This window comes from Lagenorhynchus albirostris, chromosome 10 (genome assembly GCF_949774975.1).
Source record: "Lagenorhynchus albirostris chromosome 10, mLagAlb1.1, whole genome shotgun sequence".
Lineage (NCBI taxonomy): Eukaryota > Metazoa > Chordata > Mammalia > Artiodactyla > Delphinidae > Lagenorhynchus > Lagenorhynchus albirostris.
Genome location: NC_083104.1, coordinates 13,433,121 through 13,460,512, shown reverse-complemented (window position 1 = coordinate 13,460,512; position 27,392 = coordinate 13,433,121). Strand labels below are relative to the sequence as shown.

The following is a 27,392-nucleotide window of genomic DNA, read 5'->3' as shown; positions in this document are numbered from 1 at the left end:
TGCTGGCCACAACTAGAGAAAGCCCGCGTGCAGCAGTGAAGACCCAACGCAGCCAAAAAAAATAAAATAAAGATATCTTAAAAAAATAAATAAGGAAGGTGGAAGCAAGAACGGATGAAAGAAATGTGTTATCCTTGAAGTAGGAATGTCTGTCTCCTCTAGTATCTGTTTTGCCTTTGCTCCATTCAACTGACCAACCAAATAGAACCAAATGGAATAATTATTCAATAAAAATGCTGTGTGTAGGCTAATTTCACACATAAGCCCTTGTGTGGGGCCTTTGAACATCCCCTGCTATTTATTTTATAAAGACGAACAACAGTAAATCGTATTTGTAATGATCGTTTGACAGCTGTCCAGTCATTTCTACGATCAGTAGATTCAATTTTATTCAATTTTAAAGGAATTCTCACACTCTGGAAAATCACTGTTACAGTATTTCATTTGTTTCTGAATTTCCTTAGGTTATTGCCCATACGTTTTGTGAGTAATTTGGATCCACGGAGATGCTGCTGACCTTACAGATTTTTAGCCAAAACGAATTTCCATGATCATTAGAAAAGCTGGAGGAGAAGGCTCACAGCCAGCCAGATACAGTGGGCCCTGTGTGTGCCCTTCTTGGAACATTTGGTTCTCCCCTTTGGGCTTCCCCCTTGAAAAAGCGAAATGTGACCATGACGCTGGAGCACACCCAACAAACCAGCTTAGTGGGACTACCCGTTCCTTGTCCCCCGTGGCATGGCTTTGCTTTGCAATCCAATAAGGCAGCGTTGTTCTCCCTGATTACACACACAGACACACGCACACACCCGCGAACACACACACGCAGCATTTACTCTCTGGATTGGTCAAGGGCTCTGCAGGATGCAGAGTAAAAGACACAACACGGCAAAGCCTCTGTGGTTCGCGTCAGGATGCTTCTGTGCGTGCCGAATGCAACAGTCCACCTGCCCTCCAGATGTGACCCAGATAAAACTCTCATCTAAACCCATGGGCTCATGTTCTGAGCTTATATTTCAAGCCCTGGTTGTTCTGCATTAGGTCTCCTAGAGTTGGCTTCCTGAAATGAGATCGTTGCCATTTCTGCCCAAGACCAGGTGTTTAATCAAACGACCTATTTGATGTTGTAGGAAAATTGACTGTATATCATAGTCCTAGATTCTTGGCTGCTATGGCAGTACTTTCTACCTGCCGTGAGGATGAAGGGCCTAAACAACCCTCAAGTGTGACGCCTGGGAACTCCACAGCAATTACAAGTAGAATTGAATCCGGTATTTTTAGTTTTCTGGGATGAAATCATAGTACTGCATTTTTGTCCTTTCCCAGCAGAGTTGTGTCACTGAGTTTGCAACAGATGAAAAATATTTCCAGCGGAAGAGAAGCACATTGACCAAAGGGCTATGCTTGCAAAACACGACCTTTTACCCCATCCCACATGGTAGCTACGGAGTAATCTAGCACACAGAACAAAACTCTGCAGGGTTGTTTTTCTTCATTGGTGTCCTTAATTGGTCTAGGGCTGAAAGTTATCTGTGCTCAATTCGTAATTGAAAGTACTAGTTTTCCAGCTGCAGAATGCACAGTAATGAACAGAGGTGCTGGGTCGGTCTGTCAGGAGCTCAGAAATCTGCCTTTTATCAAGTACCCCCTGGTAAGGGGGTATTGGTGCATGAGGTTACTAGACCACACTTTGAGGAATAATTATTTTGGAGATAGCTTGACTATTTTTTTTATTAAGTTATCTTCTATGAAATATTTACCCTGAATTCATCCCTGCTGTCTAATATGGCTCAGCTGCTAAATGACTTTCCTTCCCATCTCAGTTACCTTTTAGGACTGTTCACAGATCCCTGTTAAAAAAAAAAAAAATCTATATTTAGCATCAGTGGATTTCTGTAAGCTCTACCTCCCCTCTCACTTGCTCCTTTATGCATGTTATCTTTTGCTGACCTTTCACTTGGAATCCAGAGTTTGCTCTACTCTTATTCCCTGGGACCTGATACTCAGGCCTCTGTTTTGCTTCCCTGAGTCTACTATCACCTGAGATTCAGCCTTATTTTTCTCTGGTCAGTCTCAGAAAACTTCATGCTGGCCCTATCCATTCCAATTCCTTAGCCCAGTCTGGCTTCTGGTAGCCTAACTGAGCAGCATCCTGCTTGACTGGGAGAGAACTTTGGGGACATGCAGAAATGGACCAAATTAATTCAAAGAATAAAATAGAGAGTGAAATCAATGATGTCCCAAAGCTGCAGATAGAATGTGACATCTAGCTATAACTTATTTTATCTGCAGCTTTGGGACATCAGTGATTTCACTCACATCTGATGGTCCAATGTTGTTTTATTACTGTTTTTCTTGGAGTATTATTTTATTCTTAGGTGAAAATCATTTTTCTTTCTATTACAGATGCAGTACAGTTTTAGTCTGTGATCTGGGAAAATACATTTAGGAATAAATAATCTCTTCTAATCTAAAATTCTGTGATTCTCTGCATCTCTTTCAATAATCTAAAATTTTGAAGAGTAGCCCTGGCACTACAGTTTATTTCTGGGCTGCTTGCAGGAGGATAAAGGAAGAAGTTGGCTGACAAACATTGGTTTTATCTCTCCCCAGAATAGATTCTAAAAAGAGAAGCATCAAATGGGAAAAGGAGTTTGAGAATTGCTGGTTGAGAGCAATGTTTTTCAGTAACCTTTAATATTTAAATTAAAAGTTATTTAACTTTTTATTAACTTATACATTTAAATTAAATTTATTTAAATTAATATTTGAGCAAAAGGGGAGAAAGGTTTAGAGTAGCCTGATCTTTAACCTAAATAAGTTTCTGGTCATGAAATCTCTACTCTTTTCTGAAGATCCAAACATTCCCCACTCTTCATTGAAGCATGAAAGCAGGGTTTCTTTAACATAGATTCTCTCTTCTCTTTTAAACTATCCCTGAATAAAAATCGGAGAGCTTCTGTGGGATAGAGTTTAGGGATCATGGGTGGTGGGGCTAGAGGTAACCTAGTGACCGATTGGCAGTTAGCTGTCAAGGAGGGGAGAACCCAGAAAATCAGGATGTACCAGTATCGGCATTTGCACTAAATCCCCCAAGCTGGGGCTGAGATCAGTGGTCTGTAATCTATGAGATTCTATCTGGGTTTCTGACCACCTGGCTGCTTCCCCCATCCTTCTTCTTAACCGTGATTTTTGAGACTTCCCGGAAGTATGAAAGATCCTTACCTTCTCCTTTCCTGAGAGATCCCTAAAAACAATGTGAGCCCATTCCCCTAACTTCTCCAAGGCAGGAGAGCACCACCGTGACTTTTTACCCTATTGGTAATCCCAAAGTAAAAACATCAATCTGAACAGCCTGTCATTTAAATAAGATGAGATTCATTACATATAAATAAAGGGTGGGTATAGCAGGAATGTTGTGTGTATCAAGTGAGGGTAGGATTTTGCTACAGGGAAGTGGACTAGTGGGTCTCCCTGAGGATGCCTCTTCTTTGTCAACGGGGTTCAGCCCTGGGGGTTCTCACAATTAGCTTCTTGAGTTCAACTATGAGTGTTCTAAGGGTTATACAGCTTTAGTCCCAGAGTTTGACAAGTCCACCCATTTTCTTTGTGTGGGTCAGTTTTATCGTTTTCTGTTCCTGGCTTCTTACCTCTCAACTATTAGTCCAAACATGTGCTAAAATTTCTTCTCTAAATGTTTTCAAACAAGAATTTGTTGGTTAAACTTTGCTTAAGAGAGAAAGTCTAAGGGGGGGTCTAAAGCCAGTGTTGGCTGGTGTTCTGCTGTTAGGAAATGGAGAGCTAGCATCAGAAGGGTCTGTGTTAGTACTTCTCAAATTTCAGTGTACAAAAGAATCCCTCAGAGAACCAGGTTAAAAGGCAGATTCATGGACCCCAGATTTTTCTGGTGTAGTCAGTCTGGACTGGGGTTTAAAAAAATAAGCATAACGTAATTACAATGCAGGTGGTCCACAGACCAACATTGAGGTGTATTGGCTTATTAATCCTTTCCTCTGTTGCTTTCTGAGATGCTCCTTTACCTCACAGGCTGAAAAATCACGGCCACTCCACTAGTTACATAGGACAGTTTACTGTGATAAAGGGAAGGGTGAAGTTAATCTTCTCAGCTTTGAAAATAGCACATGCACAGTGTTTTGTGTATACCTTCAAGCCACTGGAAAGTCACTCTGTGGCTCCTACACACGGATAGAACAGACTTAGTAGTGTCATGCTCCGTGTTGCATTTGAGAATGTCACTCTCAGGGCTGTTTAACTCAGGCACCTCAAGGTTTGGGGAAATAAAGCAACTCTTTAACTCATTTTTCTTACAATATTGTTAACCCTGGTCTTAAAGGTATTAAAGTTAGGATATCTGTTTTCTACACCTGGATAGCAACTTTCTAAAATCTCTCCCTCCATCTTTGTGAAACCAAATAGTTCATGCTTGAAAGGCTGTGGATTTCCTTAGATGAGAACTGAAATGCTAGTCCCTTTATGCTAATGTTAATTTCTAGGCAGTGAGCTTGGTTAACCAAGAGAAAATAAAAACTTCAGATGAAATGTGTCAATTATAGCAAATGCAAAGCATCATTATTATGAATTTTTGTTACAAAATACACAGAAAAAATATCCTTTTTGTTATTTAAATACGGCATGGATACATTGAGAAATAGTACAGATGTTAATCCAAAGTCTCTCAGCTGCATCCTGGATAATCATTATTATGTTTTATTCTTATTTGGAATTACTAGTAACAGACCGTGTATTTCTGTATGAAATTCAAATCAGAGAACACCAATGAACTGAGATGGTTGATATTATATATATATATATATATATATATATATACACACACACACACACACACACACAATTTTGGAATTGAGACAACAATAGAAATATATTTCTCTCTTAAAGAAAAATCTACCAAACCTGCTGCTGTGTTAGTGATCTTGATGAGTAATGTTTGTCACTTAACTAAATATGCTAAAAATTCACCTAATTCTTCAAGATTGAATTGAGCTAACTGATGACCAGTATCTAAATTTGTTTTGAAAATAACTGTCATTGAAAATCTGAAACGTAAATATGCAGGTTTTGAAATATCTAGCTTTAAATGACCAGTGTTTAAAAAAATACTTTTGTGTACTTTTACTCCGTGTGTTCTTTGGTAAATCCTGTTTTCTTTGTTTAACTCCTTCATTAGCCTGAGATTGTATACATGGACTGAGGAGAGAGGGTGGTGGTGGTAATATAATTCATGACATCTTTGAATGCAAATATCATGTGTATGTGCAAGTGCGTTTATGGGAAAGTTTTCATGGCTTCTTTTTCACCCTTAACCAATATAGAACCACTGAGTGAGTCCAACGCTGTTATTTTATAGATGAGAAAATTGGGGCATAGAGAGACTAGGTGATTCTCCATAGGTCATGGAGTTAGTAGCTGACACAAGGCGTTGAATCTCAGTTCCTAGTCTTTCTGAACCCATATCCTGCTTATTCTCTCAACAAGGTCATTGGCTGTCCCCATTCCTCTAAAATTCTGTTTGATTTTCTTGTGTCCTTAATTTCTCTTCTATCCCAACCTGAACATGCAGAGTTTTTAAAGCCTGGATCAGCTCCGTGGTGCTTTGTGACTGCCTGGAGGGGTGGGATAGGGAGGGTGGGAGGGAGGGAGACGCAAGAGGGAAGAGATATGGGAACATATGTATATGTATAACTGATTCACTTCATTATAAAGCAGAAACTGACACACCATTGTAAAGCAATTATACTCCAATAAAGATGTAAAGAAAAAAAAAACTTAAATTACTTTACCATGTTTCACCTAGATCCCCAAGTCGGCTTTCTTCTTTTTCCTCAGTCCTGATTCACCTGAATGAGTTCAGTCTCGTCCTATCACCTATCAACAGAAAGCTGGTTTTGAAGGTTTTCCAGGATAGCAGTTAAAATTCACAGCCATCAGAATAATCCATATAAGGGGAGAATGGATTGTCAGCTACAGGGTGCTACTCAGTATCACTTTACATCATAGACCCTGGCCCTCTGTCTCAGAATTTGTTAGGCAGTGCCTAAATCAGCTGACTGGATACATTAAAAAGCGAAAAAATACCTCAGTTAGAACAAATCCTTATTGACCGTCTTTGATGTATAAGCTACTGTAGTTAGTACTACAAGACATGCAAAAACGGGTAAGATAGAGTCATGCTCTCGAGCTTACAGTCCAAAGAAGGGGAAAGAAAGGCACAAATGCATTTAATAGAAAAAGACGTGTCCACAGAGAAATATGGATATAATTTATGAATCACGTGGTTAAAGGAAGACCTGAGGGTCTAGAAAAGCCTTCTAGGAAAAAAGGGACTAGATTGTAAAGAATGAAAACCACCTTCACGGTATGGGTGGTGAGGGGCCTTTTGACCAATATTTATTATGTGTTTACTATAGAAGCATATGTACTCTACACTGCTCCTTCAAATCTAGTTTGTGGATTATTCCTTTCTTTGAGCTTTGTTGCTGCTCCATGACAAAGTAAGTTTTATGCATTTAGTTTCTGTTACTGAGAGAAGGAATTTAGAAACTCATACCTCTTTGAACTTGGTATACACCGGTCTGGTTATTACTGAACTCATGTGCTTAGTCAATCCCAGCTGTGTGATACTTACACAAGTATCCATCTATGGGTCCATAACAGGTTGAAAAAAACCAAACTGTTAATTTACCACACATAATTGGAGAATCATTAACTCTAGGTTATTCTTTATTTAAGTTTTGTACATATTTTAGCAGTACACTGCTGCTTCTCCTTGTTAATGTATTTACGAAATCATCATTGCTTGCTTCCAACTATAGTATCCCATTACAGAGCAGAGACATTCTAACTTTGTGACATTAGACAGTCTTCCAGGATGACAGCAGCACAAAAGGCACATAGGAGACACAAAATGTGAACAAAGTAAAAGGCCGGGCTAAAGACAGGTGGAACAATAAGAAGTGGAGGAGAGAAAAGGGAATGCCAAGCCGTTCGGTGTCTGGAAGTTGTTGGTAAAAATAAGTCATCGATATGAAATAGGAGAGTCCATATGTCCACTTCATAATTCCAAAGATTATTCTTCAATGGGAAATTTCATCCAGAGGCTGGAACGAATCTGTTGTGTATTACTATTTTTTTTTGTTAGTTTACCTCTTTTATTTTCATTTTGTTGTTATTTCCTGTCATTGTCCCTATTTGGAAGATGTTCATTTTTGGACATTTTCTCTTCTTATTTCAGATGACTACACACTGCATGGCCCAATTTTCATTCAAGAACCAAGTCATGTAATGTTCCCTTTGGACTCTGAGGAGAAAAAAGTGAAGCTCACTTGTGAAGTTAAAGGGAATCCAAAACCTCATATCAGGTTTGTTAACTTAAAAGCATGTGTTCTCACGCATATACTTTCTGTTATTAAACAACAAATACTTATGGAGTGCTGATTACAGAAAGAGCTTTTAGATAGGCATCGTTGGATATCCTGAGATGCTCAAGAGATGCTCGTGCTCCTGAAAAGTTTAGTACCCAGCTTCTGTTTCTGGCAGTACCAAGAATTAAATATCCTGATTGACTATCTCACTGAAAGCCTTAACATTACTTAACAACATATTTTTTTAAAACACCTTTTTAAAAATGCATCAATAAACTGGCAGGAAAGAAAGAAATACTTAGTAAGTGGGTTTTGAACCCAGAGAAGAAAACTGAACACTGAAAGCAATTTTCACCTTGAAGAACTATGTGAACTGCAACTTTGGATTTTGCAGTTTCACAGGGGACTGGGGTCACAAGACAAAGCCTAGACTCAACCAGAAGGAGAGTCTAACATGCGAACACCTTCCAGAATAGACCCGGGACCCAAGGGCTACATTCTTAGGATGAATGTAATAAGAAGTAACCTTGCCTCCCAAAGGACTTAAAAGCAAAAGTAATTGCCTGTTTCAAACCTTGGTGTTAAGTGGTTTTAATAACAGATGAGACGCAGCTGAAAGGAGAATTAGTAAAGTGCAAGATATATCTGAAGAAATCGTCTAAAAGCAGCAGAAATGGATAAAGAGGTGTTCCTCTTTATCCAAATATGAGAGAGAGAGACAGAGAAAAAAGAGATTAAGAGAAAACGTTTACACATATCTAATCAGAGTTCCATAAGGAAAGGAAAAAAAAATGAGGCAGAGGCAATATTTAAAGAAAGTCTAAGAATTTCCCAAAGCTAATTAAACATTCAAAGCCACAGACTAAGTAAGCCCAGTGAATTTCAAGCAGTGCAAATAAAAGTAAAGCCCTGTCTAGAATTATCATGGAGAAACAGCAAAACACCAACCCTAAGACATGATCATAAAAGTAGGCCAAAGTTGTAACACAGCTAACCTTCAAAGAGATGACAATTAAACCAACAGCTGACTTCTCGATAGCAACAAAAAAATCAAGACAGAAGACAGAATCTTCAATATGCTGAGAGAAATTAGCTGTCAAATTTTTTTATGGCAGAAGTACTTTTTAAAAAGGAGAAGAAAGTAAATGTGTTTTCAGACAGACAGAAACTGAAGTTTGACGCCGGCAGATCCTTACTAAAGAAAATGCTGAAAGATATACTTTAAGCAGAATAAAAATGATCCCAGGTATACTGTCTTAGATATAAGAAAGAATGATAAGTAACACAAATGGTAAAGGTTAATATTTCCACGTAAAAATCAATTGCACTAAACAATAAAAATAATAAAAACAATACTGTATTGTGAAGATTAAAAAAGAAAAGTTAAAAGTCATGACAATATTAGAAATAAATTGAGAAGATATATACTGCACAGTGGATTATCCATGTGTTTAAAAAAAATGGAATGAAGTTAGATCCCTACCTCACAGGGTACACAAAGATCAAATCCAAGTGAATAGAAGACCAACATGGGAAATTTACAAAACTTTTAAAAGGAAATAGGCATACATATTTATGACTTTGGAGGGAAGAAAAAACTTTTCAATAATGACAAATAAGCACAAATCATAGAAGAAAATATTTAACTTCACTAAAATTAAGAATTTCTGTTTAGCAGAATATACTGGGATGGGTAAAATTATAAGCTTCCAACTGGGAGAAGACATGTTTAATACATATTATTTGCAAAGGATTAATATGTAAACTATTTAAAGAATTTCCACAAATCAAAAAGTAAAAAACAAGTAACCTAATAAAAACATTTCCAAAAGACTTGATCAGATACTTCTTAGAAAAGAATATCAGATATCCATTAATCATATAAAGAGATTATCAGTGTATATTAAAATATACAAATTAAAACTAAAACGACACACTCTTTCAAACCCACCAAATTGACAGAAATTTAGAAGAGCAAATTTAACGTAATACAAATAACATACATAAATATAACCTGGCATATTCATACACGGTAACCCCCTGCAACAGTGAAAATGAATGAATTATAGCTACAAAAACACGATGGGTCACAGGAACGTAACTTTGAGTAGACAAAGCAAGTCATAGAAGAATGCAAAGTTTATAATCCCGTATTTACTAAGTTCAAAGGCAGTAAGATGGAGTAGTTGTTTAAGGATACTAACATACATGATAAAATCATAAAATCAAAGGAATGAAAAAGCCAAAATTCAAGATTATAATAAACCATTGAGATAAGAGTGATTGGAAACAAAATGGAAATAGGAGACTTCAAGAGTAATAATATTCCTTTTCTTAAACACAGATCTTTATTGTCTCGGGATCCTTTATATAATTTACATACATATTATAAATATTATTTTACCTCTATTCAGATTTAATGATGAAAACCTTAAGCTAATAACCAATGTGTAGTGGTATATGAAGACCAAAAGAGTATATGGCACATGTGTCATAGTTTAGGGGAGGAAGAAATTGGAGTCACCCGGGGGGGCACAGAAGTGGAATTTGAACCGAGGTAGGTATTGATAGTTTTCAAATTGGCAGAGGGCAAGGGACATCCCATACAGGATGGTAGTATTAACCTAGTGGAAATTGTTTTAGAATTTAGTTTGTGTGCCCATTCATTCATCAAACATAGCATTATTCATCAGACCCCCCCAGTGTTTTCCAAACCGTGAATTCCAGGGTCCAAGGAGTTGACTCAGGAATTACCTGGGGTGAGTTATTATAGAGTTTCTAACCAAGATTCCATCATGGTAGGTCTGCTTTGAACTAGGGTATATATTAGGATTCTGAAAAATACATCCTCTAGGAAAGATGTTTAAACCACTACATTAAAGCAGCTGCAATGTTCCATCCTAGGTTTGAGGTATTCAAAGCTTAATAAACTACATATTCAAATAGTGTGCTTTGGGGGTCAGTGCCTGGAGGTGGAAGTACAGGGCTATGCTGGAAGTGTGAATAAAGGATGTCCAAGTTCTAGGGCATTCTGGAGGAAAGAAAGTCTGCTTCAGGATAGAGAGGGAAGGTATCAGAGAAAGTTTCACAGGAAAGGAGAGATTTAAGTGAATTTGGAGGGCTAATGACCTTTTGTCATAGGGACAAAAAAAAAGAAGTACATTCCAGAAAGAAAAACAAAAAAAACTCTCTAATGGACCATATAATTAGGGTGAACATGTAATTTATCATCCAAACCAGCACACTTCTGAGAGGAAAAGGCCACTGTTAATAATTATTCCAGGAGGACAGGTGTAAACCCAGCAATGTCCTGGATAAATCAGAATAAGTAGCTGTTCTCCCTATAATATGTTGAATTCAAGGCTAAATCAAACATTTTTAAATGCTTTACGTACTAAAATAAATAAATGAATAAATGCAAGAGGCAAAGGTTGCTACATACATAAATGATGAGTTAAATGGCCCCAGTTTTTAATACATCGCCAAGTATAAGTTCAGATGTTAGCCACAAATGAGAAGAAATTTTGCAGCAGAATTTGGCAGGTTGCTGCTTTGTTTTTCCCCAAACTCTGACCTTTAATTAACATTGCTTTTGTAACATTGTGTTTCTAGATATAGGGGCTTGCTTTGTTATTTAAAACAAGCAGAGGAACAGAAACCTATTATGTTTTTAAAGATTGCCAGGAAAAGCTGAGAAGAAAACTTTTAATCAAATGCACTAGCAGTTGGTTGCAGTGTACTTCACTTTCCTGTATATACTTTTGGTAGTTTCTCTGTGACGAAATAGCTGATTGGTACCTGGGAGCTAAAAACTCCCTTTTGTAGGAGGAAAGAACAAGAGAAAGAATGGAGAGATCAGGTATTTTCAAACATCTGTCTGGCTGAACTTTTTCAGTCTTCAGGCTGACTTTGAGGGGAGGAACCCCTAGGAGAAATTCAAGGTGAGTTCTTCATGGGGATCTTGGCCATTAGGTTTTCCCTCAGATGCCCCGACTGACCTCTCTTCTTTGTGTTTATTCCCTGAACGGAGCCTTCTCTTTTCATTGTTTCCTGCCCCTCAATTTTGAAAGGATTGACCCAGACCCAGAAAAACTTAAGAAGTTTTGACTTGTGCCCACTTTCCTTGTATTAAAGTTCCGGAAGGACATGTGACAGTACTGATGGCTGTCAGCCTCCATTTCCTTATGGAAAGAATGGTCAAGTACTTGGTGGAAATACTTTTGCTGTGAAGTTTGTATTCAGCTTGGTTTGCAGACAACAAATTTCAGGTCAGAAAGGTCCTGCCCCTTCTTCGGTGCCAAGCTGAAACAGGGAACAAAGAGAGAGGGTTTTGCTACAACACATGCTATAGACAGCTTCCCAGCAAGGTCTGAAAAATGGTACCTTACAGAGCTTCACAGTGTCAGTATTTGGTTGTGCACAACCTCACTCTCTGGAGAGAATGGGATTGTGATTCCCTGAATAATTCAGAAATCAGCTTACAAGACTCACCCATGTCCTGGCCCTTGGGAAAATCTCTTTGTGTCAAATGAGCATCGCCTCTATATTACCAGTTCTTAAAAGACTCCTCAAACATTGAAAATGAATTGTGAATATTTTCAAGAGTGTTTCAGTATAGAATAAGGAATTCAACGCAGTCCACATTCAGTTGGAATGAACAGTGACTGCATCGCAATAAAACTTGGTATAGTGCTGTGTAATGGAGACTCACCTGCGTTTCACAACAAGCGCCTTATTTTCTAAATATTCCCTTTTCCTTTGCTATTCGTATGTAAAAGCAGGTAATAAAGTAGAGTAATGGACTTTCTGCAGAGCATTCTGCTTGAGATGACGAGTGTAGACAAACCCACAGAGGTGTTCTCATTATCCCTACGAAGACTTTTCTAAAAAGGCTCACGTGATCCCATTCCTAAATTCCGCTCTCTGCTTGCAGCTCACATTAGATTCCAGTTTCCTCTTTGAGTTCTTACACTTGTCATATTAAATTGCTCGACTCTCATTTGAAGTGAGAGTTATGACAGAGATGTGACCAGCTGACTCAAAAAATTGTCTAGGGCAGGCAGTCAGCCCTGGAGATTCATGAGCATATAGACCTGCTAGGACGTAACCCAGTCGTTCTCTTTTTATTGCATATTACTTTCTTGTCTGTGTCAGAACACAGAGAGAATTAGTGTCAAGCTTAAGAACAATGTCAGTTTCTAACACCCATCTTCTTATCAAAAGACACTTAAAGAGCTATGTCCCATTTCCTGACCTGGCCCACCTTTCCCACGCCTCACGTTTCCGTATTTTCACCTTTCAAAGACATAGACGTGAACAAATGTACACTGCTGTGCTGTGGTGGGCTAGGATGCTTCTTAAATTGTGTATGCTCAAAGCTAAAATATCCAGCCAAGAAGTAAAATATTTAGTGAAATACCACAAACCTTTATTGAGCACACTGAGTGTCAAGTTCTAGGTTACTAAAGGGAGACTACGAAAGTGATATAGGCAAATTATCTATGGTGAAGGCAGAATTCCCACCTAAACAAGTAAGGAGAATTCTGTAGGAGCTTGGGGGAAGCTTTGATTTATCTTGACTAGGAATACTGAGGAAGACTTCATGAGAAGAGGTGTAGTTTAAGATTGACTTTGAAGTATGAGAGACGGACGTCTTGGTGGAAAGAAAGCACTCATTCTTTAAACATGTTTCTGATGATACCCAGTATCCAAAATCTTGAAACTAACTGGCCTTCATTTTTTTCATTTCAATGCTTTTACATTATGCATACCAGCCCTAGTGCCCCCGAATGTTATAAGAGGATACACAATGAGTATGTATATACACGCACACGTTTAAAGAGTGTTTTTTTTTTACCGTTTGAAGGAAATAAGATCACTGTTTCTCATTCTTTACTCCCGTTATTGCTTCCAATCAATTTCCTTTATGGTCTAGTGTTGCCTTATTTTTGGCCTCCCAGTGTGAACGCTACTAGGAGACAGTTGATAATTCAGATACTCCGACTATGCTGTATCCATTACCTGATATTTTATGTAGGATTGTGGGGAAGGAAGAGAAAAAAAGATAATCATTGTTTTGTATTAGTTCAAAAGTTTGTACGTATTAAAACAACTTACTGAAATGCAGTTTGGTTAAAATAAGGTCTCTCTGGAATGTTATTGGCTGTTTAAAAAAAAAAAAAAAGGAGATCTTGTTACTAAAGCTTTTCTGTTTAAATGTGTGAGTCCCACTAAAACTAATTTATTGGGCCAGGCCCTATACTCAGATACACAGATGATCCAAGTAAACAAACAGAAAAGCAAGAAAACACTCTTTGTGTCTGTTACCTAATGGCCTGATCTACAGTTTATTGGGCTGGTTGATTGATGTTTGAGTGCTGGTAGCTAAGGAGATCTTCAAAGTGATCCCTGTTGAAGGCTAGTTTGGTTCCTAAGATAACTCTAGATCAATGGAATTCCTCTGCTTTGTAGTCAGCCATTTCAGTCATATTAAGGACCAAATCAAAGCAACTCTGCAATTTCATCAAATACTCAGCAATCTACCGGAAAATGGTGTATTCTTTCCAAAAAAAAAGGGAAGTGTCTGTAGCATTGTAAGTAGTCACAAAAACAAGTGTTAAAATTTTAATATCTTGTTTACTTTAAAAGGACGTGCTCTTTTAAAGCATGTGTATGCATCTATGTTGGCACCATTGCTGGGTAGAGCTTTTCTAATTTTTTTTTTTACCATGGTTAAAAAACAGTCACAGATGATATTTCATGCGATTCATAGTTTTTATGTATTTTAGACAACTCAGAATTATTGATTAATATTACAAGGCTTTATCTACTGGCATTTTTATACTATAGGTGGAAGTTAAATGGAACAGATGTTGACATTGGTATGGATTTCCGCTACAGTGTTGTTGAAGGCAGCTTGTTGATCAATAACCCCAATAAAACCCAAGACGCTGGAACGTACCAGTGCAGAGCAACAAACTCATTTGGAACAATTGTTAGCAGAGAAGCAAAGCTTCAGTTTGCTTGTAAGTAGCAATTATATCCTGCTGCAAATGTGACTTTGAGTTTTTGTGCCTTGTACCAATCAGCCTTTAAAACAGTTTATCTTAAAACACCAAACAGATTTTACATTTTCATGTTGATCTTCTTTACCCTTCTTTCATATTTGCAAAATATCTTTCATTGTAGGGTAAACTGTAAATCTGAATGGGAAGATGTATCCTTCTGCTTTTATAAGGGTTGAGATAGTTTGACTATAAGATAATTTGGTTATATGATGCTCTATACACATAAATTCACATACACTCAAATTTATACACGTATAAGTTTACATGTACAACAAATTACACGCACGTACACACACACACACACACACACACACACACACACACACACACACACACACACACACATTTTAAAGTGAATATGTATAAGCAAGCAGTTGAATTACCAGTAAGTTAATAGTCCATGTGACAAGCGATTTGGTCATAAAGCTCACAGTTGGAAAAGAAAAAAGCTTGGTAGTCTCTTAATCCTATAATTCTCTAATACTTTTTCTTATTTGAAGGAAAAGGAAAAATTTAAAAGCAACTGCAAAAAACAAAAAGTAAAGGCAATCAAAGCTTTACCTTTTATATTTGTGGTTTAGAACATTTAAAAAGCAAATTGCAATCTTTTAGGATTATCAGCTAATGAAAGTTCATGAGCATGTGAAAGATAGTGGAATTTAGAGATCGCAAGTTGAAAATAAAATCCACAGGCAAGAGCAGTGAGTACACATTGAGTATAGACACCTTGAAGGATTGATGTTCAGCGGTATTTTTAAGGGTTTATGTATTTGCCTATGATTATGTATTTCCTTGTGTAAAATCCCAACTCATATAGCAGTGCATGAATGTCGAAGCTTTCCTAATTACAAAGTCTGTTGGCAGTAACGCTGTAGGATATTCTCGTTAACAAAATCCTCTCCAGAAACTCATCAAATATACCTAATATTCAGTACTTAATTTCTTATTGCTGTTTGGTGGCATTTTGATGAGTTGAGAAATGAATTTTCTAAGTATTAGGTATATATGGGATACCAGGCTTATTTTCTTTGTGAATGTCTTCTGCAGTAGTCTTCCAAATAATCTAAGGTGAGCAGAAAAATAGGAGGATATGTCTGATTGAGTGCTACAGAACCAAAGTGTTTATTTCTTTTGGTTTAACACAAATGTGGTATCTATATTTTTAACAGATAGATTTTGTTGGATTCATTTTAGAAAATAATCATAGACTCTCAGAGTAGGGAAATCTCTGTATTCAGTTACTCTTGTACTTCATTGATTTTTGGATTTCACAGTGTAGGAAATTTTTTTTAAAAACGGTAACAATAACAGGAACAGAAAAGAGATTCACATAGCATTAACAACCTTTTGCTTTTCTAATTTATGACATTTAAAAAACAAATTACTAACTTTTAAGGCTCTCCTTTTGTAGAAGTCCAGGCATTTCTACTACTAAAAATATTGGAATGATAGAATCTCATATGCAGGGATAGTCATTTAAATAGAATAGTTTAGCCAAAGTAAAAGCTCTACCACTCGTTCTGTGGTTGAGGTGCCTGAGTTTGGAATCCACCCTGCTTATCGCACTTCTTATGCCTAACATCCTGCCACCCTCAGAATCGTCAGTTGATAAGCATTCAGCTTGAAAAATTCTGAAGATAGAGAGCTCACCTTTTCATCACAAAGCATCCTGACCTGTGGTTGCTGTACTTGTTCAAAAACACAAAATCAAGCACAATATCTCTTCCTTAAAATTGGGCTAAGTATCTAAATCTGTATCACCTTCACTCCCAGTGCTTACTCTATGATTCAGGTTAGGTTCAGACACATGAAAATATATTCATGTCCCTTGTCCCATAATTCTTTTCTTCTCCAGGTACTCAATCCACAACCATCTTCTTCACAACACAATTTTATTCAATTATCTATTAAACTGTGACCCTGTAGAAATGTCTGTACCCAACTCTATGCGTGTGCCTTGACTTTGCAGAGGACAGTGGGAACAGTAGTATCCCACGATGTGAGCTTCTCTTTTGATGAATGGGGCTGACATTGATATTTACTTTTTTTTAAAACCTCAGTCTCATATTTCAACTTTTTTCATATAAAATTAGAGGATTGATTTTTCATGAATGGCTGTTAATCCAGAGCTACCCAATTGTGTTATTTTAATACCTAAATCCAGAATTTTATATTTACTCCTATTAAATTCACCTTCTGTGTTGTGACCCTTTGTTCCATCACAGCTGAAATTGTTTTAAACCTTTTTTTTTAAATCTGACATATTGATCCTTTTACTTCAGTGTCAGCAGAAAATGTGATAAGCGTGTGTCCATTCAAATAATTGATACAAAATGTTGACCAGGACAGGGCAGCCTGCCAGTAGAGAATGTCCAATAAAATGAGATTAAATTTATAAATCAATACCCTTCACCTACTCATGTTCAATTAGCTACACATTTACCCATACATACTATACTTGAACCTCAGTATCTCCTACTTGTTCTTAGAGTAATGAGAATCTTTGCCAGATGCCTTGCTGAAATCAAGATGGACAATTTCTACAACTTCCGCTTGTACCTGGTCTCTGTGAATCTTGTCTAGATCTTCCTTAACCATTTATCATAAAACAGCCAGAGTAATCTTTTAAACATGTAAATGAGACCATTCTACTTTCCCGCTTTATGCCTTCTACTGCACTTAGACTAAATCTCAAATTCATTACCGTGGTCTTCTTTTCATTTCTCAAAAATGACAAACTATCTTTTGCACCAGTCCTTGATGCTTTCACTCCCTCTGCCTTATTTGCTTTTCTCCTGATCTTTCACACGCTCACTTCCTATGATCCTTAGTTCTCAATTTAGGTGTGACCTCCTAAGAGAAAGTTTCCATTTCACCATGTCTAACCTAAGAAGCAGTTCCTTCCATTTCTTCTCCTGTCTTCTGCCTACCTTTTTGTTGCCCTCTACTTTTCTACATAACAACATCGTTTTCAATCATTAGGACTCACTATGATCTGGAATGATTTTGTGTATTTCTTTTTTCTCATTATTTGACTTCTATGATAGAATCTAAGTTGTAAGAGAGGTGAGGCTATCTTGTCCATCCTTATATCTCCAGAGTCTAGAATAATTTATATGTAGGAATAAACAAATTGCTTTATTAATTGCCTATTCAGTGACACAACAAAGAAAATATATGTATAAAGTTATTTTGGGGGAGGATGTATTTTTTTTGGTAAACCTGCACCCTTTCTATTCTAGTCATTTTCCAGAGTCTAGCACTTTGATCATTAACATATAGTTTCTAGACCTTTCTTTTCTATCCTTTTTAAATTAAAAAAAAAAATTAAAAGACATTGCCTCTATTCAAAAATCATTTTTAATTGGTTAGTATAAAATGTTTTTCTTCATTGATATAAGGTGGAGCATGACAATGACATCTTTTAAATGTTACCGAGTAATTGCTTTCTCCCAAGCATTTTCATAATCATTGAGGGAAAAAGATGTTGCCTTTTGACCATACTTACTGAACTATAATACGCAAGTAAGAATATTTCTTCATTTTTAATCATATGATCTTATGGCTGAAACGGACCTTAAAGGTTTCCTGGCCTGTATCTTAAAATAAAAAAAAATTAAATTGAAGATTGAAGTTACTGAATTACTTGTTATTTACATAATTAATAAGTGAGAACCAAGGAGTGGCAGCTCCAGCTCCTATCCAGCACACCTTGATTTGTGCCTGTGTTAGACTCACTTTGATTTATAAGAAAAAAAATCCCTTCATCTTTATCTAACATGTTACACCTTCAAATCTCATTTGTATACCTTCTGTAACTTTATCCACACGATAATTTGATAAGGTAGACATCATTTATGATTTATTTAAAAATATTTTCATACTGCTTTTGTAGACAGAATTTGATAATCTCTTGTATTTAGCATTTAAAAATGAATTAATTCACATAAGCAAAGAATCTAATTAATGGAGATGATGCCTCTAAGAACCCCCGCTTTTCTTAGGACAGAAAACTTTCCTTGATTAAACAGGCAGAGCATAATTGAAGTCACTCTTGATAAGGTGTGGACATTTTCATGAGCATAGAGTACTGTAATGTAATTTGGAGCACATTTTGTTTTCAGTACCCTTGCAATATTAAGCCAGGGTCAATCACTTCTCTTTCTGTCATTTAGCCTGTTTCTAATAGTAGACTACCAATGCCCCTTCTACCATCTAGTCCTACTGTTTCACCTTGGGCTAGCAAACTTGATTGATTAATTTACCGGGGTCTACCCAGCGCCTGGCATTTAGTAAACTTGCAATAATGTTGAATAAATGAATAAGTTATAAGGATTGGATGTTAAAGTCACCAGGCCATGTGTGGGGTATGAGTTGAACCACTGCATTTAAGGACTTTCTGGCAGTCCTTTGGGAGTGCTTCAGAGGTAGATGCAAATATTTCCACCTTGAGTTTGTGTAGAAGACAATTGCCATCCTACTTCCAGATAAGCGTATGTGTTGGGGCATCATATGTTAAAACATGCCATCAAAGTTTACTTGTATCCTGAAAACCTGGCGCGAGAGTATATATAGTTTCAATGAAGTGTTTAGGAATAGCTTTCCTTTAACCTCCCCTTCTCACAAGGGGTAAAGCAAGTTGAATGTTCTTTAACTTACGTAGGTACCTGAATCAGAAGATAAGGCCAGGAGTAGAAGGAATTTCAGTTCATTACTTTCACTGCTTCATGGTGGGGATTTTTTCAGAGGCTGTGTCTATACAGAATGAAGCGCTACAGCTCTGTCACCCTACCTACCTACTTCCCCGCCAAGCATCCCAATCCAAATCTGCTTGAGAATCACCTTACACAATTAGGCAACAAGGCAATTTTGTTCACTGACATATAGATGTGGATTTTTTTAAGTAAGTTGTAATCTACACTTACACGCTTATAAAATACCCAAGTCACTGTTTTAAAAATTTGTGAAAGTGGGCTTGAGAAACTGAGATACTATATTGCCTAAGTTTAGATAGAATGGAATGTTGTCCATTGCTCCATTCCACTTTATGTGTCTTATAATGTTGCTAGAACTGAGACATCTCATCAGAGCCCTGGGGATAACCATACTTCCGCCTTAGGGTGTTATGAAGATTAAATTATAAAGCATATGCAAAAGCCCAGAATAATTCCTAGCATGAGAAAATGATGAAAAAGCTGCTTCTGTATTTTCCTTCTGTCTTTTCTTCTCTTCCCCTCTTTTCCCCTCCTTTTTCTGTCTTTTTAAAATAAGAATAATAACTAACATTTATTAAACACTTAGGTATATGGGGTAAGGGCACAAGCCCTGGAGTTAGGTTCCCTGGGTTGAAATTCAATTTATCCTGTAACCCTGTGACCTGGGACAAGGTTCTTCTCTCTGCCTCAGTTTCTTTATCCATAAAATAGGGTTAATAACTCTACCTCCTTTATTGTGAAGATCACATAAATTAATATTGCCTAAAATTCCTAGATCATTGTCTGGCACACATTAGGGGCTAATAACTGTTAGCTGTTGTTATAATTTTTATTATGATTTGATTACTCTAGGTCAGAGATGAGGCTAAGCATTTTGGAAGCGTTATCCCATTTAGTTCTCAACATAACCCAAGGAAGTATAGTCATTATTTTTCTTTCGTAGGTAAAGAATCTGCAGATTAGTGAAATGAGATAATTTTCACCGAGGGTGCAGTGGAAGGGAGAGGACCCAGCATAGGAATCTGGCTACCTGACTTTCGAGCAGATGCTCATCACATGGCATTTGACATGCATAGTTCCCTCATGACAGCTAAAACTACACTTTCCTTGTGGAATTCATGTTCAAACTATAGATTTGGGTGATTAATAAAATGTTTCTTTTGTAGACACAAACTTGGATTTTTCAGTGTGTTTATAACCTTTCATATAGTACATCCATCATTAGTTTGTTTTTAATTTTTTAGTTATAGGCTTCCTGATGCTGTCATAATGTTGATTTGCTGTTAATATCTAAAACCATAATGTTGTGTACCACAATTATGCATACATTTGTGGCTCGAATTTTAATATAATTGGTTTCAGGTTCCATAATGAGAATAATTAATAACAATATTTCTGCTCTAAAAGTTAATATGCAGATTTCCAGTTTATTGCTAGTAGGTTGTAAAACATTCTGAATATTGATATTTTATGATAAATAACTGTGAGTTGGCAAACTTTCTATCCCCAAGCAGTAAATGACATGTTATTATAAGTTTTTTTACTCCTGTATTATTCCTCCCCCACCTGTGAAAAAAGATGTACTTTAAATGTAGATTGTTAAGAAGGGCTTCCAAGAGACTAATCCAATAACTCTCAGATTTTAGCCTGTCAAACTGATTGCTTCATAAACATTGTTTGGGGCCTTCTTCCTGGAAGAAGTTCGGCTGTTTTATAACAGTTCAGATCTTCAAAACAGAAGACTTAATACTACTCATCTCCTGCTGGGGATGACTATAATTCATACATAAGTACCTCCAAATTGCTTACGGTCAAATTAAATCACTTAACAAAATCAAGTCGCCTGCCTGCTGTAGGGAAACTGGCATGGTCTTGGCTGTGGGCGAGGTGGTGTTCTTTTGAAGGAAGTGATGGATATGCTGATCTCTGTTGGTACCTCGCATGAGGTGGGAAAAGAAACTAGATTGGTACACTCTATTCAAACCCTGCATGTGTACCTCCTGAGCTTGTATTATGAGGAAGGGAATAGAAGAGGAAAAGGAAGAAAAAAGAAGGATGAAGATGATAAATGAAAGGGAACCTTAGGTGCAAAAACCACCCCATATTGGCCTTCTATGACCTCTCTCTCTCTCTCTCTATATATATATAGAGAGAGAGAGAGAGAGAGAGAACTCAATAAACCAATCCATTCTGAGATTAATTTTGGTTTATCAGTTATGTGCAGTCAACAGTTTTTATGGTGAAAATATCACATTGATGAACAGTAGCTGATCAGATAACATCATTGAAAAAGATCTTTCTTATGGGTACTAAAGTAAGCCTTGTCTGAGTTCTCCTTAACTTAGGTGCCCTCTGACAATTGTGATGATGGTAATAAAGATTAATATATTAAGTTTAGAATGTTTTACTGTACTCCAACTGGGGCTTTTGTCAATCTGTTTTTGTTGTTGTTGTTGTTGTTGTTGTTGTTGTTGTTTTTGCGGTACGCGGGCCTCTCACTGTTGTGGCCTCTCCCGTTGTGGAGCACAGGCTCCGGATGCGCAGGCTCAGCGGCCATGGCTCACGGGCCCAGCTGCTCCGCGGCATGTGGGATCTTCCTGGACCGGGGCACGAACCCGTGTCCCCCGCATCGGCTGGTGGACTGTCAACCACTACGCCACCAGGGAAGCCCAGCAACCTGGTTTTTGAGTCTTGATCATTGCAGTTATTCGCAGTAAATTTCCAATGTTCATTGCTTTTAATGTTTAGTTTATCTTTCATAGCCAAAGAATAAAATGTGCAATCAGAACAATAACTGGGAGTTTGATAGATGGCCAAACTCAGGACTGACTTGACTGATTTTTAATTAGGAAGGCCAGCTGCTTAAATAGGCAGACTTTTGTTTCTGAGCAATAAAATGTTGGTGGACGACTGTTTGGATAAATAATTTGTGAATATTTAGATGAATTAAAACTTGATCAACTAAGAAGTATTTGAATTGCAAAGCTGCTAACATTTATCAATGAAGGGCTTTGATCCTCCATGAAAGAATTAAAATTTTCTCATTTGAATAGTTAGAAGAATTCAAACCCAAACGTGCTGAGTTTCTGAAATAATGTTTTTAGTAGGTATTGTCTGCTACTTACCATAGTACTAAAAAGAATGGTGACAATTGGTGTCTGTTGAAAATTTCATAATGCAGCACTGGTTAGTACATAGGTGTGCTGTTGGTTCTTAGTGGTGTGGGCAGTTGTGAGATGTGGTACAAAGAGTTGAAATTCACAAGTACACAGCATTATTCTCACTTGTATTTTTTTTTTCTGTCTCTTCCACAAAACCTGTAATGTACAGATGCTAGTTAATTGTAGCTATCCGTTTATTAGGTATATTTCCTTCAGTCATCCTGCAGTCCAGTTTGCGGTCTGACAAAGAGTAGTTTATGACTAAGTCAATGAAGTATAGAGAATTTTTTAAAATTCAGGAGCATTCTTAAGAATACAGTACGCATTAAAATTGGCAACCAGGACCAGATAGGTGTTTATACAGGCTTGATGAGTCAGGGCTTTAAAAGAAATCACCAAGTTAAAAACAATTAACACTTCGTATCTTTTTTTTTTAAAGTAATGTTACTAAAATGTCATCCCTTTCTGTTTTATTGTTGGAATAAATCAGTCACTAAATATTAAAAGAATTTTGTTTGATTGTTTTGCAAGTTTAGTTTTTAGACAATGAGGATCAAATCTGACCATCACTGCGCTGTAAGTTTGAAGATTTGGTCTACCATCAGTTAGGTGTCACCAGTTAGTTGAAAGAGGCAGCAGTTTTTGCATGGGAGAAGGTGTCGACCTAGAGAACACTCTCATCGTATCGCATTCTTTTTCAAGAGTTTTTATGTGAGAGATTATGGTTCAAATTCAGAATCTAATTGACCACCTGTAGTGGTTAGAATAATAATTTAGTACAAGATACATGCACCTAGAACCTGTCATTGGGAAGACTTTGTTGGCAAAAATGGAAAACGCTTTGGAAAATTGCATTATACCAAGAGGCAATGAATGATGAGTGAAAACGCAGTTGTGGAACAAATTGGAAAAACGGGTCTTTAGAGATGTAATTAAATTAAAGATCTTGAGATCATCCAGAGTTAAGCATTTGGACCCTAAATCCCATGGCAAGATCCTTGCCGAGGCCTTGGTGGTATCGTGGTTAGCATAGCTGCCTTCCATGGCAAGGACTTTTCAAGAGACAAAAGAGGAGACACACAGAGGAGAAGGCACTGTGACCATGGAGGCAGAGGTTGGAGAGAAGAAGCCAAGGGGCACCAACGATTGCCAATGGCCATCGTAAGCTGGAAGAGCCCAGGGAGGATTAGAGCCTTGGCGGTGAACACAGCCCTGCCGACACCTTGATTTCAGACTAATAGCTTTCAAAATGTGAGAGAATAGGTTTCTTTTGTTTAAAGCCACCAAATTTGTGGTAACTTGTTTATGGCCATGGTAGGAAACTAGTAGATCTTTTCTTTCCTGACCACCTTCATCAAGGAAAAAATAAAACCACCTAGGAGTGAGACCGAGGTCAGGTACTTTTGTAACTGAACTGTATTAGGAAGCAAAGTATTGAGAGGGACGGCCTTGATTAAATGTGGAATAATCTGGGCAAGTTTTGTGTCACGCTTTGTATTTTCCTCTGGGGAGCATAAAAGGGGTTTTAATCTTTGTGTAGTATGATTTGATGAAATACTGGAAAAAGATAGTACTCTGCAGAAGTTCAGAGTAAGCTTTTCTTTTTGCCAGCACATTTCTGCCCATCTCTTGGAATAGCCCGGTATAAAATAGGTGGAATTGACCCTTTCTCCATAGTGTAATGATTTGAAGTGATTTTGGCCCCTAGACCCTCTCTCTGGACTTTTTTTTTTCTAGGTCATTTTCCCTGAATTTGACCTTTTTGTCTGGCACTCTAAAGTCCTAGAAACTAGCTATTATCACATTTAGAGTATCTGACCAACCTGTGTCTGTAACAGTTCTACTGTGGTCTCTCATGCATTGTTACGATTCGTGTTATGACATTTCTGGCTGCAGAAGGAAGCCCCTGTGCTATCAAGGGCCCGATTCTGCTGCCTTCCCAATCAGCACCTTTCACTAAGTAGCCTCTAATCAGAACAAGCCAGTTGGCTCCTAGTGGACATGTATTTTATGCACCACGCTGGCTGGTTTTTACTTCACAGCTGTAATATGTGGTCCCTGGAGAGAACAAATGCTTTAGGGTTCAGAGGTTAAATCTCAAACTCAGGAGCATCATGATAAGGTGTGTGTGCATGTGTGTGTGAGTTCATGTGTGTGTGAGTGTGTGTGAGTGTGTCTGTTTTTCCAAGAGCTAAGTTATTCTGTTAGATATTTTACCAGAGATGCAATTCTGTACTAGCCGCTAAACCCTTTACGAATGGTGTTGCCCGTCAGTAATCTATTCCTGATATGTGTATTTAGGGTACACACTAATGATATTTACAGTGTTGATCTGCTGCGAAATATCTGCATTGTTGTATATCTTTAGCCTTTCAAATTTTTTTTTTCATAGCATTTACTTCTCTCCCACCCCAAATTCAATGCAGTCTTGTGCTGTGAGCAGTCTGTTAGCTTGACCTCATAAAGTTTAGTTTAATTATGCCTTATAGACTATCTTTTAAGCAGCACAGATTTATTTAATAGGGGTTAGGGGATGTGAGGGAGTCAACAAATGGATTTTCTTAATTTTAAGTTCAGCGATTGCTTTCTCCTATTGTATTCAAACGTTACCACCCAGAGGACAGGTACTTATGAATAGGTGCTGAATAAATCCTTGTGGAATAAATTAAGCTGAATGAAAATATGAATCAGCCCATGTAAAAATATAAGAGAAACAGAAGTGCCTTGGCCTTTACTACCCTATGAGGTACTGTTTCCTCTAAAATAGTCTATTTCCCTGACCTGAGTACTTTTTTTTTAGTGTTTCTCTTTTAAAAACAAAATTCGTTAAAGCGTTGCCTCTGACTTCCAGTACCATCTTTTTTCAGTAACAATTTTATTAAGATATGTCACATACTATATAATTCAACAGTTTAAGATGTACAATTTAGTTAGTTTTTAACCTGTTCACAAAGTTGTATAACCATCACCACTGTCTAGTTTCAGAGCAGTTTCATCATCTTAAAAAGAATCCCTGTACTCGTTAACAGTCATTCTTCATTCCGCCCAGCACTGGACAACCAGTAACCTAATTTCTGTCTCTATGACTTTGCCCATTCTGGCCATTTTGTATAAGTGGTATCATGCAGTACGTGGCCTTTTGTGCCTTATTTCACTTAGCATGATGTTAGCAGGGTTCATCTATGTTGTCGCGTGTAACAGTACTTCATTTCTTTATATGGCCAAATAATAGGCCATTGTATGGAAAAAGACCATTTTGTTTGTCCATTCATCAGTTGTTGGACATTTGGGTTGTTTCCACTCTTTGGCTGTTCTGAGTAATGCTGCTGCAAACGTTGATTTACAGATTTTTCAATGTGGACACATGTTTTTATTTCTTTCAGTTATCTTCCTAGGAGTGGAATTGCTAGGTCGAATGGTAACGTTATGTTAACATTTTGAGCGGCTGCCAAACTATTTTCTAAATTGGCTGTGTCCGTTTACAATCTACTAACAGTGTATGAGGGTCCCAATCTCTGCATATCCTTACCAACACTTGTTATTGCCTGTCTTTTTTATTTTAGCTGTCATAGTGGGTGTGAAGTGATATCTTACTCTGGTTTTAATTTGCATTTCTCTAAGGGCTAATGATATTGAACAACTTTTTATGTGTTTACTGACTATTGGTAATATTGTCTTTGGAGATATATATATTCACATCTTATGCCTGTTTCTTAATTGGGTTATTTGGCTTTCCATTATTGTGCTGTAACATTACTTTATATATACTGGGTACAAGTTCCTTATCAGATACATGATTTGCAAATACTTTCTCCAGTTCTATATGTTGTCTTTTCAGTTCCTTAACGACGTCATTTCGACTACAAAGGTTTTCATTTTGATGAAGTCAATTTATCTAATTTTTCTTTTGTTACATGTGCTTTTTTTGTTGTTTTAATGTCTTTATTGGAGTATAATTGCTTTACAGTGGTGTGTTAGTTTCTGCTGTATAACAGAGTCAATCAGCTATGCATATACGTACATCCCCATATCTCCTCGCTCTTGCGTCTCCCTCCCTCCCACCCTCCCTATCCCACCCCTCTAAGTGGACACAAAGCACCAAGCTGATCTCCCTGTGCTATGTGGCTGCTTCCCACTAGCTATCGATTTTACATTTGGTAGTGTATATATGTCCATGCCACTCTCTCACTTTGTCCCAGTTTACCCTTCCCCCTCCCCGTGTCCTCAAGTCCATTCTCTACGGCTGCGTCTTTATTCCTGTCCTGCCCCTAGGTTCTTCAGAACCTTTTTTTTTTTTTTTTTTTTAGATTCCATATATATATGTTACCATAGGGTATTCACAATCACACTGGTCAGAATGGCCATCATCAAAATATCTACAGGCAATAAATGTTGGAGAGGGTGTGGAGAAAAGGGAACCCTCTTGCACTGTTGGTGGGAATGTAAATTGATACAGCCACTATGGAGAACAGTATGGAGGGTCCTCAAAAAACTAAAAATGGAACTACCATACGACCCAGCAATCCCACTACTGGGCTTATACCCTGAGAAAACCATAATTTAAAAAGAGTCATGTACCACAATGTTCATTGCAGCTCTGTTTACAATAGCCAGGACATGGAAGCAACCCAAGTGTCCATCGACAGATGAATTGATAAAGAAGATGTGGCACATATATACAATGTTACATGTGCTGTTGATGTCATATCTAAGAAACCATTGCTTAATCCAGAGTCACAAAAATTTACTCCTATGTTTTCTAATAAAATGTTTTGTAGTTTTAGCTCTTGAGTTTAGGCCTGTGATCCATCTTGAGTTAATTTTTGGATATGTTGAAGTTGGGATCCAACTTGATTCTTTTTAAATTTTTTCAAATGTATTCTTTTGCATGCGGATATCTGTTTGTCCCAGAACCGTTAATGAAAAAATGATTCTTTTTCCATTGAATGGTCATGCACTCTTGTCAAAAATCAATTGACTCTAAGTATAAGAGTTAATTTCTACCCCATTGATCTATATGTCTGTTCTTATCCAGTACCACACTGTGTT

At 37.3% G+C, this 27,392-nt stretch overlaps 1 protein-coding gene across 1 annotated transcript in view; it reads left to right on the top strand.

Annotated features, from left to right (window-relative positions):
* Positions 1–7,275: 7,275 nt before the first annotated feature.
* The window catches only part of CNTN4 (contactin 4), a 326,783-nt gene continuing 306,666 nt past the window's right edge, over positions 7,276–27,392 (top strand). Inside the window, exons 1-2 of the mRNA XM_060163881.1 lie at positions 7,276–7,397; positions 14,250–14,425. Coding sequence (XP_060019864.1) covers positions 7,321–7,397; positions 14,250–14,425 — 253 coding nt within the window. The 5' untranslated portion in view covers positions 7,276–7,320. The remainder of the gene's footprint in view (positions 7,398–14,249; positions 14,426–27,392) is intronic.